At 41.8% G+C, this 13206-nt stretch overlaps 1 protein-coding gene across 3 annotated transcripts in view; it reads left to right on the top strand.

Moving 5' to 3' along the window:
- FBXW2 (F-box and WD repeat domain containing 2) overlaps positions 1-13206 on the top strand; it is a 33376-nt gene that overhangs the window by 8035 nt on the left and 12135 nt on the right. For all 3 annotated transcript variants that reach the window (XM_065947362.1, XM_065947361.1, XM_065947363.1), the window contains 2 exons: positions 6695-6889; positions 8906-9039. In XM_065947362.1, coding sequence (XP_065803434.1) covers positions 6695-6889; positions 8906-9039 — 329 coding nt within the window. The remainder of the gene's footprint in view (positions 1-6694; positions 6890-8905; positions 9040-13206) is intronic.

The raw sequence follows: 13206 nt of genomic DNA, 5'->3' as shown, positions 1-13206 counted from the left end.
CTCATTTTCAGAACTAGCTCCAGCTTTTTTAATTTTTATTTTTAATGTCTTGTTAAACTTTGCTTTTGAAATGCAATAAAACCTCAGTTACTTGGCACAGAAGTGAATGGAATATATTCACTGAATTCCCTAATTACCTGGGCAGTTAATATCTACAAATGACTGTGGACACAGCCCTGCATTTTAAGATTATTCTCCAGGTGAGTCTATATGCTATCTTATTTTTAGTATGATTAAATTCACTGACTTTGATTATGGAAAATTGTGCTGTTGAAAATGATTCAAAGCATTTATTTAAAGCAGCATTCTTGGGACTGTTACTAGCAAGAAATATTTGTTAATAGAACTAAACATGTGTTTGTATCACCTCTTCACTTAAGAGCTTGTCTTTTCACTGTTGTTGAATTGGGAAATTCTGAATTTGGCAATAAACTTAGTGACTCTCAGATTAGCCCTTAAGCAAGCAGTGAAACAGTTTTACCAAAAGGGTTAATAATGCTAAAAATTAGCGTGGTATAGATTGTATGATTGTATGAGATTGTATATGTGTGTTCAGAACTTAAGAAATTCTGCTCATTTCTGAAATGGTGAGAGAGGAACCTACTGTGTTTGGTGCTGTTCAGTAGATATTTATTTATAAAATATGCCGACTGCGTGACAGGCAGCGTGAGCACGCGTGGCTGAATCAGGATTGTTCTTTCCTCCAAGAACGTGCACACTGTGATCAGGAAGGTAGCCTGACTGAGGCTCACTGCGGACCTTCGAGCCTGATCTCGACTCTAGTTCCGTGTGAGCCTTAGTTCCATGTGAGCTGTGGCTGATGAGAAAACACCGCCATGGGGAGTTGCTGCTCTCCTGTAGGAGATATTTCTCTTGTGCAGTTCAGGCTCAGAATTGTCAGATCTGACTTTCCAGGAGAAGCCCCAGGTCTAGCTTTTTGAGAAATAGCCTCATTTTTTAAAAAGTATTACTTTTCTAAGTATTATTCAGATTTTTAAAATATTGTGGTTGGGTCATATTCAACCTATAAATGGCTATATTGTGACCTCTGACTTGCAGGCAAACAAGAAAAACAAGAGCTATAAAGGAGGTATGATCAGATGATGTATTTAACTAGTTTTGTTGTGGTGAATATTTCACAGTATATACAGATATCAAATCATTGCATTATACATCTGGAATTAATACAATGTTGTCTATCAGTTATATCTTAATTAAAAGAGAGACCAACCAAAAAAATGATGTAGTTGAATTGTATGAGGAATATGTAGTTGTTCAAAAGAAAGGAATGGTTTCTTTTGAGAAAGTAGAGAGTGTTTATGTTGGGTCTTGAAGAATACATGCATTTTGGAGATTTGAGATACACAGTCAGGGTTTTCCAACAGGAAGAGAAGCATTCTAAAGACATGGAAAGGTGCGAGCGTGGAGGAGGAAATGTCGACATCTTAGAACATAAGTGGGGGCTCTCAGACTCTTAGAGTATAATCTGAAGAAATAGGTTTGGGCTGGAATGCCATGAACATGCTTTTGGGCTGTTTTCTATGAACTCTGAGTGATTTTTGAGCAGAAAAAGAGTCCGGTTCAGGACCTTCCACTTCAAAGAAACTACTGTTTCTTGTTTCTGTCAGACTTGGGTCCTCTTTTTACAAGATTTTACAATATCCTCCTATCATGAATTAAAAGTCATGGAAGCAACTTGTCTATACATACACATTTTAAAAATTGATAGCCAAAGTCTGACCCAGAGGAGAAATAAGAGAATTGTGATTTAAAGTAACAGTGAACACGTGCCCAGCCGTGGCTGTTGTGGAAGGTGGTGATCAGGTGTCCGCGCCTGTGTGCACTGTCGTGAGCATGGCCCCTGTGGATACAGAAGGTGGTCCTTGCGCCCCAGATGCCATCCACAGCTTGATCTTACCAAGTGATGAAAAGCCCTTAGCAGAGTCCCCAGGAAAGGACATCTTTCCTCAGTTTATCTGATAGTTACACTCATAGAGAATTAAGCACACAGTTAACCTGCTAATATGCTTTGTAAAACAGCAAAAGTTAGGCTTAGGTAACTAAGAATTAGCTTCACACTTAGGAGTGTCTGGCAGGACCTTCAAGGATGTCATGCAGATACAAGATGACTCTCTGTGCACCGCAGACAGTGCAGTGTGTCCAGCATCCCTGGTCTCTGCCGAGTAGGGGCCAGTAATGGCCTCTCACTGTGACAGTGGAGCCACCCACCATTTCTAAAGTGTTCCCCCAGAAGGTATTAATTCTTCTCATACCCTTTAACAGACAGATCTCGAGCTTCCAGATTAAATTACTAGTCCGTTGCAGTTTATATGAGTTTAGATAGGTCTAGATACAGGATACTAAGGGTAGAGATTTCTGAAAGTAGCAGTTGAATGGAAGAGTAGCTATTGAAATAGAAGTGACAGGATTTGGCAGTGAATTGGGAGTGTGGCAAGGAATAGGGATATTTCAAAAATGACTGCAGTCTTCTAGCTGCATGTACAAATGCTAAGATAGTACTAGTAAAAGAGTAGAAACTGAGAATAAATTCAAGTGGATAGATGGAGTTCAGTGTGGGATGAAGTGAATCTCATTGGATGTGTAAGTGGAGAGTCCCATAATATTTGGAAATGCAGGGTAAGAGCTTTCAAGAGTGCTCAGGCCTGGAGAGAATGGTTTAGGAGTTAGTCACATCATAGCTGTGGCTGCAAGTGAAATTTTAAAAGGAGATGGAGAGGAAAAAGAATGCATAGAGTGTAGGGTGGATCCTTTTGAGTGTGTACTCAGAGAATGGGGAGAGGTAAAGAGACAGGGTAATAAACAGTTTTGAAAAGGAGAATGAAAGTTGCCTGTCTTAAAGAGGCGGTAGTAAATGTTTATTCAGTTGGTAACAGAGTCAAATGACTCAGATGGTTTGAGAGCTGAGATCTGATTCTACCAGTTAAATATTTAAACTTAGCTTGATAAGATAGCTTACTCTATTTGCGTTACAGCTCATTTTTCTGCTTACCTTTTTTTATATCAAAGATTGTTTTCATCCTGTTTTCTGAATTGAGAGGGCTTTTTTTCCCCTTTCATGTAATGAAAAATAGTCTACGTTTATTTAGTTCACTTTCCTCTCTACACAGTATCATTGGTGACCTCTTTGAAAACATGCTGGGCTCGTCAGCACAGCGAATGAGAGTCTATGAAGAACGTTGACACAAGCAGAAGGGGAGAGGATGATGGCTCCTAAAGGCTTAGCAGCTGAAGCTAGGCTTCTGCCTTGTCAAACAGTGCAGCCCAACCTGATTGTTTTCTGATGTTTATTATGGTGTAAAATTGAATGGCCTCATGTTTTCCTGTATAACGTTAGATAATCTCCCCCCCCCTTTTTTTTAACAAATTGTGGGAAAATAGAAGATTGACCATTTTAACCATTTTAAATGCACAGTTCAGTGCCATCAAGTGCACTCATGTTGCACAGACATCACCGTCTGTCTCCAGAACTTTTTCCATCTTCTCAAACTGAAACCGTATTGGTTAATCACTGACACCCTATCCCCTCCTCCCACAGCCCCAGGCAACCATCACGCTGCTTTCTCTAAGTGTGAGCACTCTGGGTGCCTCACGGGTGGGCTCTGAGCAGTATTTGTTCTTTTGTGACTGGCTTAAGGTCACTTAGCACATGGTCTCCATGGTTCGCCCATGTTGTTGCCTGGGTCAGAATTTCCTTCCTTTTTGAGGCTGAAGAGTAACCCTTTGACGTATAGGCCACGTTTTGTGTATCCTCCCACCTAGTTGATGAGTGGCCTTCCTGCTTCCAGCTTTGCTCCCCTTCAAATCTCCTCCTGTGATGCTGCCACAGAGGTCTTTCAGAAATGCAGATGAGGTCATAGTTAAACATCCTCACCACCCCGTTTGCCATCCTGACCTTTCCCACTACTTCCCAGTCATACTGAACTGTTGCCAGCATCCCTGTTTGAGGCAGTGCATTTGACAAGCATTGTCAATAATTCCTAGATAGTTTTCATTGATAGAATGGGTTCAAGGAGTTCTTTATGAATCGACACTAATGCGTGTTCACATATTTAATAGGTAATTAAATAGTTGTATTCCAGGGATTGGTAAACCACAGACCCCAGGGGCCAGATCCAGCAGAGTGGAGTAATTGCCCCAGAGAGTGTGTGGCTCCAGGAGCCTATTATATTTACTGTCCAGTCTTCTGCAGAAAAAGTGTGGCTGAGCTCTGGCACGTACTGTTTATATTTTATTTTTTTGATTGGGGGAGAGGGTGCTGATGACTGTATTCATCCTTTAGATTTCAACTTGTTAATATTGAAAAAAAATTTTTAATTTTGTATTTATTTTTGGTGGTGCCATGTGGCATGCAAGGCCTTAGTTCCGTGACCAGTGATGGAACCTGTGCCGCTGGCGTTGGGAGCTCGGAGTCTTAACCACTGGACCACCAGGGAAGTCCCAAGTTTGGGTATTTTTTAAGCCATGAAATTCCTTCTTCAGACAGTGCTACACCAAGGCCTGGCTTCACAGCACCCCAGAGTGTATGGGGTGGGGCCAGGCATGCCTTCTCCTAAGGCGTGTTTGTGGAACACCTTGATGTTGAGGAGCACAGCCGTAAACTCAGCGGAACTCCATCTGGGGTGCTTTCTCCCCTCATCCCCTCCTCGTATCTGCTGTGGGCTTTTGTGCCGCCCACCACTTTACTGAGCTGTCACTGCTTGTTTGGCCTTCTTGTCTTCCTTGGAAGACCAAGCGCCACAAGAGCAGGATCCCTGCCTGACCCAGAAGTTCCCCAAATGTGGGTTGAATGAATGAAGGCGAGCCTGTGAAACACTGGCAGTGAATCAGAACCAAGCTCAGTTAGCACCAAGCATAGTTTCTTTTCCTGCTTTAGCTTCCTAGAAATGCAGCCACAGAATGCTGGCTCTGCTGAAACTCTGAGAGGCCCTTACAGGTTGTTGGACCTGCGCTGTCCACTGTGCTGGCTGCTCGGCCGCTCGGCACACCTGACTTGGGAGCACCTGAAGTACAGCGCGCTCAAACCGAGGTGTGAGATAGGAAGGGAGACTTAGACTGTAAACCGCTCCATTAATACATTTCTATATTGATTACATGAGCTGATGATGGTTTTTTTGGCATACTGAGTTAAAAATTAAATTATTTCCCCTTTTTTGTACTTTTTAAAGTAAATATTAGAAAAATTTACATTGCGTACATGGCTTGTCCTATCTTTCTATTGGATAGTATTGTTCTTAGATCATTGGTTCTCAATGCATTGCTAATAAGTTCACCTGGCAAGTTTTTATAATTATTTCTCCTGCCTCGGATGTTCTGAGTTAGAATCTCTCAAGATGAGGCCTAGCGTGGATGTCTTGATAAAGCTCTCCAGTTGATTCTGATGCCTCATATGCCATTGAGAACCACCAGCCAAGTCTCACCTTTCATTTTATAGAAAGGAAACTGAATCCCTAATTAGTAAAATAACAGCAAATAGAGTCTTCATTTCAGTATGCTCTCATAGGGTTTTCCAGGGGTGAAATTTCTGCTCTGCTCTTTCATAACTGATAGCTATTTTTCCATTGTCTGAAACAGTGGCTCTTGATCAGTCCTTAAAGGTGGAATTGTGGCTGGCTTTATTTAGTCATTTAAGCTTTTTGAAAACTGATCAGTTGGTGCTTTTCCAAGATACCATGTCTTTATTACAGGAATTACATTTATGTATCTTCAAAATGACTTTGTCAATTCTTAATATTTTATAAAGGCAAATTGTGAAACATGAATTAGTCACTAGGATTTTAAATGCAGTTTCCCCAGTGTCTCAGTGGTAAAGAATCTATCTGCAATGCAGGAGACACGGGTTCGATCCCTGGGTCTGGAAGGTTCCCCGGAGGAGGAAATGGCAACCCACTCCAGTTTTCTTGCCTGGGAAATCCCATGGACAGAGGAGCCTGGCGGGCTACAGTCCACGGGGCCACAAAGAGTCAGACATGACTTGGTTACTAACCAGTAATACTGTGAATTGTTACACAGTTTTCATCAGAGGCAGAAGTAAAACCTGCCTTTTATCCTGCATAATCTTAAGAGACTTTACAAGCCCTTTGCTGAATTGTTGTAAATGTGTGGGAATAGTTTATGTCTTACTTTCTTTGAAGTTCTTTCACATTTCGGGATGGCTCAAGAAATTAGTGGTTAGCCTTTGTAGAAGTTAACCAGTGATCAGGGCTTGTCTTTGACTTGCCTTAGAGTGGAACATGTTCCAGCCTACAGCTTTACTATTTCAGCATTCTCTGTTTGTTCAGTTGTTGGATAATGGACAGGCAGGCAAGTGTACACATGCAGTGATAGGTGATACCCATCATTTTAAGCTTAAGTCAGAGAGCTCATGATAGCCAGAGATTTAGGGAAATTTACAAGTGGAAACACCATGGGATGTTCCAGTCTGACATGGCTCTGTAACCTGGAGCGTTTAGGGAAAAGGACTAACCCAAGGCTTGGAGTCAGTCCCAGGGCTGCTGACACTGTTTTGGCGATGCAGAGCAGGCTGTGTTCCTCTCTCTCGCTTTAGTTTCCCCCAGCTATTAAGTGGGAGTGCTGGAGGAGGTTAAGGTTCTCCTTTAAGGATGCCATCTTTGGGGACTGATTCCACCTCTTTAGTGTTTGTCTTCTTACTAACCTCCCTGTTTTTCTCTTGAAGGGTCAGATGACTTGTCTGCAAAACTGTGGGATGTGAGCACAGGGCAATGTGTTTATGGCATCCAGACGCACACTTGTGCTGCAGTGAAGTTTGATGAGCAGAAGCTTGTGACGGGCTCCTTTGACAACACCGTGGCCTGCTGGGAGTGGAGCTCCGGAGCCAGGACCCAGCACTTCCGGGGGCACACGGGGGCGGGTGGGTCGCCTCTCTTCACGGCTTTCCCAGTTCCTTTAGCCACGTTGCTTAAAGCCAGGGGCCAAGAATGTGATCCCTCTTTTGTTTTGTTTTGTTTAATTTAATCTGTCTTTTCCCCCTACTTCTTTTCCAGTCAGTACAGTTAATCTCTTTATTCAGGTTATTCTTACTTAACAATTTTACCTTGAATTTTGCTTCTCCTTGACCCATTTTTTTAACTCATAATGCCCTTATACCCTTAGGCTAGGAGAGGCAGTTCTTTTCTCCTGCTTCATTTATTTCCAGTTTGCACAGTTGGCCCACTTTGTTTTGATCAAATTCCATACCTCCAAATTGAATAAATGTAAATTTAGTCCACTTTATTTGTAGAATTAGGACTGGAAATCCTTAGGAGTGACTATACAGATTACATCAAATTGGAGCTTGGTTGGTAATACTCTCACTGCTGAGGGACAAGATGAAAAGGAGATACCTCAATATTTCCTAATAAGGTTGCAGCAGCCTTAGTTTGTAAAACTGGTCATTTGAACGAAGCCTTTTGATCAGAGCGTCTCCTCTGCTTCATTGTATCCTGGAGCTTTGTGCAGAAATCATGTGAGCTAGTTCCCTTCTCCTCTGCCTCCCCTCCCCACCCCCCACCCACATCACCCACTGCATTAGCCTCTGAGAGCCACAGTCTGTGCTCTTGAGCATCACATTTATGAGCGCCTTCCTGGACACCCTAAACAGGTTGAGTTTCTCTGCTATAGGTTTCCCAGTAACCTGTGTAACACGCATCATACAAGTGAGTATGGTAACTGGTTCCCCCACCCACCTGTCAGCTCTAGAAGGACAGGGATCCCACCTGTCTTATTCACCCTTAGGTCCTGAGTTCCTTGCATGGTGTTCAGTAATTCTTTAAATTTAGCTGTTTTATGGCCAAAAAAAAAAAAACCCCAATAAACCCCACCGAATCTGCACACCCCCCCCATTTTGTCTGTCTTTATGTACATTCTTCTTCAGTCTGCTGCCACTTGTTTGTATCATTAATATTTGAAGATACATGATTTAATATGGAGCTTATGTATCAAACTGAGTGTAACATTCCACAGTGTCAAGGATTGCACCTGTTTCAGCTGATTTTACACTTGGTCAGCTTTGAGAACCCAGTTCTATGAAATTTCCTCCTTAATGTTCCCAAGACACTGCTGTGGCTTTTCCCAACTCCATGCCTTTGCTGTTCCTTCTACCTGCAGTTTTCTCTTTCTTTTCTTGATAAACTCTACTCATCCTTTAGGGCCCACCTCCAATATCGCCTCCTCCCTGAAGTCCTCCCTGATACCCCTGGGCAGAGTTAGTCTTTCTCCTTGGTGTTTCCCTAGCAAGAGGTAAACATTTACTTTTTTTTTGGACTTCCTTCTCCACCCCTCACTTAGAGTTCCTTAAAGAAAAGAACAGTGTCTTCATCTCTGGGTCCCTGGTGTCTGTTTAGAGCTTGACAGGCATTTAAAAACAAGTACTTGTTATACTCAGGCACTGTTTTAGGTGCCAGGGATATAGGTCTGAAGAAAATCAGACAGTTTGAGAGAATGGCTCAGTCTGAACTTAAGATCTTTGCTTTGTTTTTCTCATTATACTGGCTTTACTTGAGTATGAATACTCCTGACATTTTATCTTACTGCAATAAATAGTACAAATCTCAGTAGGTCCACCTATGTTCAGTGCTGCTTCTCAGTCCTGAGAAGAAATGCCAGGATCTCCTACACTTGTTTGCCTCTGACTCTGAAGCTAGAACAAGAGGAAGAGATTGTATATTACAGGAACTTTCCATCGTTAGGATAATCTATAATAAGAATTTTGAAATGGGTATTTTTTTTTAAGCAAAAAATTGCTAGTCGAGAAAGCACCCTTCTTACAGTAGTTCTGGTTAGGAAATCGCACACTTGGGCAGCCAGGAAGAGTAAGTGTTACTGAGCTCTGTTATAGAAGACCCGCAGGCAGAGGCGCGTCTAACTCCGTGTGTGTTGTGTACGCCAGTGTTCAGTGTCGACTACAGTGACGAGCTGGACCTCTTGGTGAGCGGCTCTGCGGACTTCACCGTGAAGGTATGGGCTCTATCTGCTGGGACATGCCTGAACACTCTCACCGGGCACACAGAATGGGTCACCAAGGTAGGAGGACTCACTGATGTTGACATCACGCTTGCCGAGGGTGGGGAAGCTGGGGGCGGGTGGGAGGATGGTACACGCTGACTCGTAAGTGGTAGATGAGTCATAAAGTGGAATAGCTGCAACCCCGAGCCATGGTGACGTACAGCAGTGACCAGCATGTGAAAGACGCTCAGTAAATTAGTGAACGAATGGCTATGGACATGGGAAGATGCTCACAATATATCAGGTGGATAGAGGGAGGGAATAAAACAGGTTATATCAAAAGCTACCTAGAGTATGATGATAGTTTCTGGATGTGTTTCTGCACTGATATGTTGAAGGTATTTCTTGTGAAGTTGTGAGTACTTTTTTCCCTTTAGGATAAGCATGTTTCTTTTTAAATCAGAAAAGCATTTTCATTTTGAAAAAGAAAGCGCTTGCTGGAAGTGGAACAGAGAGAAGAGTGCAGACTCTTTATTTTTTTTTTTTTTTTTTTTTTTTAAATATTATTTTATTAGTTGGAGGCCAATCACTTTACAACATTTCAGTGGGTTTTGTCATACATTGGCATGAATCAGCCATATAGTTACACGTATTCCCCATCCCGATCCCCCCTCCCACCTCCCTCCCCACCCGAATCCTCAGGGTCCTCCCAGTGCACCAGTCCCGAGCACCTGACTCATGTATCCCACCTGGGCTGGTGGTCCGTTTCACCATAGATAGTATACATGCTGTTCTTTCAAAACATCCCACCCTCACGTTCTCCCCCAGAGTTCAAAAGGAGTGCAGACTCTTTAAAAGGATGTTGTGCTGGTTTCTAGCCACTTTTATTCAACATGTAACTGGAAGTTGTAGCCAGAGCAGAAAAAGAAAAAAAGGCATCCATGTTGAAAAGGAAGAGATAGAACTCTCAGTATTTGCAAATGTGTGATATTTTGATGATGCCATAAGAAATCTGTTAGAACTAAAACATGTAAAATTGCAAGATATAAAATCTGTATAAAAGTCTGTTGCATTTCTCTACACTGATAAAGAACTGTCAGAAAAAGAAGTAAAGAAAAAACAGTCCCATATACAGTTGCATCAAAAAGAATGAAATAACCTAGGAATAAATTTAATCAGTATATGACAGGAAGACCTGTGTATTGAAAACCATGAGACATTAGTGAAGGAAATTGAAGTAGACAAATGAATGGAGAGTTGTTTCATGCTCACAGATTTGAACAATCAAATGTCCATACTTTCCAAAGCAACCTATAGATTCAGTGCAGTCTGCATCAAAACTCCAATGGTATGTTTCGAGGAAATAAGACACATAATCCTGAAATTTGTATGGAACCACACACACACAAAAAACCTTGAAAAAGCACAAAGCTGCAGGCATCATGCTTTCAAACTGTGTGACAGATACAGTAATTAAAGCAATGTGATGTTAGCAAAACAGATGCTTAGATCAATGGAACAGAATTAAGAGCCCAGAAATAAACCCTTGTGTCTGTGGTCAATTCATTTACGACACAGGAGCCAAGAATATATGGTGGCGGATGAACAGTCTCTTCCATAAATGTTGTTGGGAAAACTGAACAGCCACGTCAAAAGGATGAAACTGAACCACTGTCTTAGACCGCACATGGAAATTAACTCAAAATTGATTGAAGACTTAACATACCTGAAATCATAAAACTCCTAGAAGAAAACAGTGAACATCTTGAGATAGGTTTTGGCAGTGATTTCTTGAATCTGGCAACAAAGAAGAAAGAATAAACAAAGAAACAAGAATAAAGTGGGCCTGCATCATACTAAATAAAAAGCTTCTGCACAGCACAAGAAACTGTCAACAAAATTAAGAGGCAACCTACTGAATGGGAGAAAATATTTACAAATCATAGGTCATGGGCTAGTGTCCAAAATAGATAAATCACACAACTTAAGAGCAAAAAACTAAACAATCTAATTAAAAAATGGGCAGATCTGACCAGACATTTTCCCAAAGAAGGTGTATAGATGAAAACAGCAACTAAGAAATAAATGAGAAGATGTTCAACAAAATCATCAGGGAAATGCAGCTGTAAATCGGAACCACAATGAGATATCACCTCATACCAGTTAGAATGGCTATTACCAAAAAGACAAGAAATAGCACATTGTTGGTGAGGTTGTGGAGAGAAAAGGAACTTTGTTCACTTTTAGGGGAATGTAAATTGGTGCAGCCACTGTGAAAAACAGTTTGGAGGTTCCTCAAAAAATGAAAAATAAAACTTCTACATGATCCACCGATTCCCCTTCTGGGTATCTATCCAAAGAAATTGAAAACTCAGAAAGATGCATACATCCCCGTGTTCATTACAGTATTATCTACAATAGTCAAGATACAGAAACAACCAGAGTGTTCATTGATGGGTGGATAGATGTATATGTATATTGAAATATTCTTTAACCATAAAGAAGTGAAATGTTAACGATTTATGATGATATGGATGGACCTCAAGGACATTATGCTAAGTGAAATAAGTCAAAGAAAGGCAAATACCATACAATCTCGTGAAAGTGGACTGTACGGAAGGTGAGGGGGAGCCAAGTTCATAGATAGAACAGATTGGTGGTTGTCAGAAGCAGAGGGTGGGATGTGGTGAGTGGGAGAAATGGGTAAACTCGTTTTTTGCTTTTTTAATGTGAAGAAAGAGCAGGAAGGAGGGAGGATGAAGAAAATCTTGGAAGAAATGAAACAAAAGTTTACAGCATCTTTTAAAGAACATTGTGATATCTTCTAAAGAAAAGAATTGCTGTAAATATCAAAAGCCGTGTTAATGGAAATGCCCTGGAGAAACACTGTTCTTGAGCCTATCGTGCTGTTCTGTGAGGCGCTGAGTATATAGGAGTGAGCAAAACAAACCCAGGCCTAACACGAGTGTTAGTTTAGTAGGAGAAGTAGTTATTAACCAGTAATCTCACAGATAAATACATAATCACAAATTGTATTAAGTGCTAATGAAGTGTAGTGTTCTCTGAGAAAGTCTAGGAAGCTGTCTGATTTAGTTTGATTGAAGGAAAGCTTTCAGAAAAGGTGCCAGATGTGAAGAATGAATTGGAGGTAGCTGCGTAAAGAGTCAGGAGTGTTTCAGAGGGTGCGGTGTGTGCACAGGCCCTGGGGTGGGAAAGAACCCAGAATGTTCGATAGCCTGATGCCCCGGAAGGGCGGCGGAGCAGAGCTGCGGGTGGGGGAGGTGTGGGAGCGGGGGCCGTCCAGTGTGCTTTACTGGACCTTACTAAGGATTTTGTATGATTCTAAGTGTAGTAGCAAGCAGCTGATGAGTTCTGAGCAAGAGTCTGGTGTGATTCATGTTTTAAGAAAGTAACTGCTGAGTGAATAAATGGATTCGAGTGGGGCACACATGGGGCACAGGTGGATGCTCGGCGGCCAGTTAGACCTTGGCAGTAGTCCAAGCAGAAGAGACCCCCGGCTTGGGCGTGGACGGCACTAGGGAAGGAGACGGGCACATCAGAGGCTGTGTCTTTGCAGTAAAGCCAGCTGAACTTACGGGGAACCAAAGAGAAGGATTAGTGGCTTTTAGACTGGGTGGGGTGGGTGATTGTGTGAGAAGACCAGTAATACCACTGAACTGTACACTAAAAAATGGTTAAGATTCTACATTTTATGTTCTGTGTATTTTACCACAGTTAAAAAAAACCAAAAACTGGAAAGAAAAATCTGTACTGGGCACATTCTGTTTTAAATAGAAAAGTTATGTAAGACAATTTGGTGTTAGTTAAAAAACACTGGATTTGGGGCTAGGACCTGACTGTAATGTCTTAGACAAGTGACTCTTCCCTTCAGGGCCTGAGTTTCATCATCTGCTCATTGTTCTTGTGAATATTAAATGAGGTGATGGGGCAGCTCCCCACAAGTTTCATTTGTATCTGCAACCCAGGCTTCTGAGTGAGTGAGCCTGGCCTTCCTTCTCACTTTAAGCTGATTTAATGGTAAAATACCCAGAACCTAGTGTTTACAGATTATCCCAAGTGCTCATGGGATTTTAGCTTCTATTACATTTATTTTCATTGTTTTATTTCATTTTCAGTGCGATTATCTGAGATAATAGGTGCCCCAACCCCCGTTTTTAAAGATGAGGAAACAGAGATGAAGAATTCAGATGGTCCCTCCCAAGGTTGCAAAGTCAGCATATGACA

This window comes from Muntiacus reevesi, chromosome 10 (assembly GCF_963930625.1).
Source record: "Muntiacus reevesi chromosome 10, mMunRee1.1, whole genome shotgun sequence".
Classification (NCBI taxonomy): Eukaryota; Metazoa; Chordata; class Mammalia; order Artiodactyla; family Cervidae; genus Muntiacus; species Muntiacus reevesi.
This window is presented reverse-complemented; position numbering and strand designations above follow the sequence as displayed.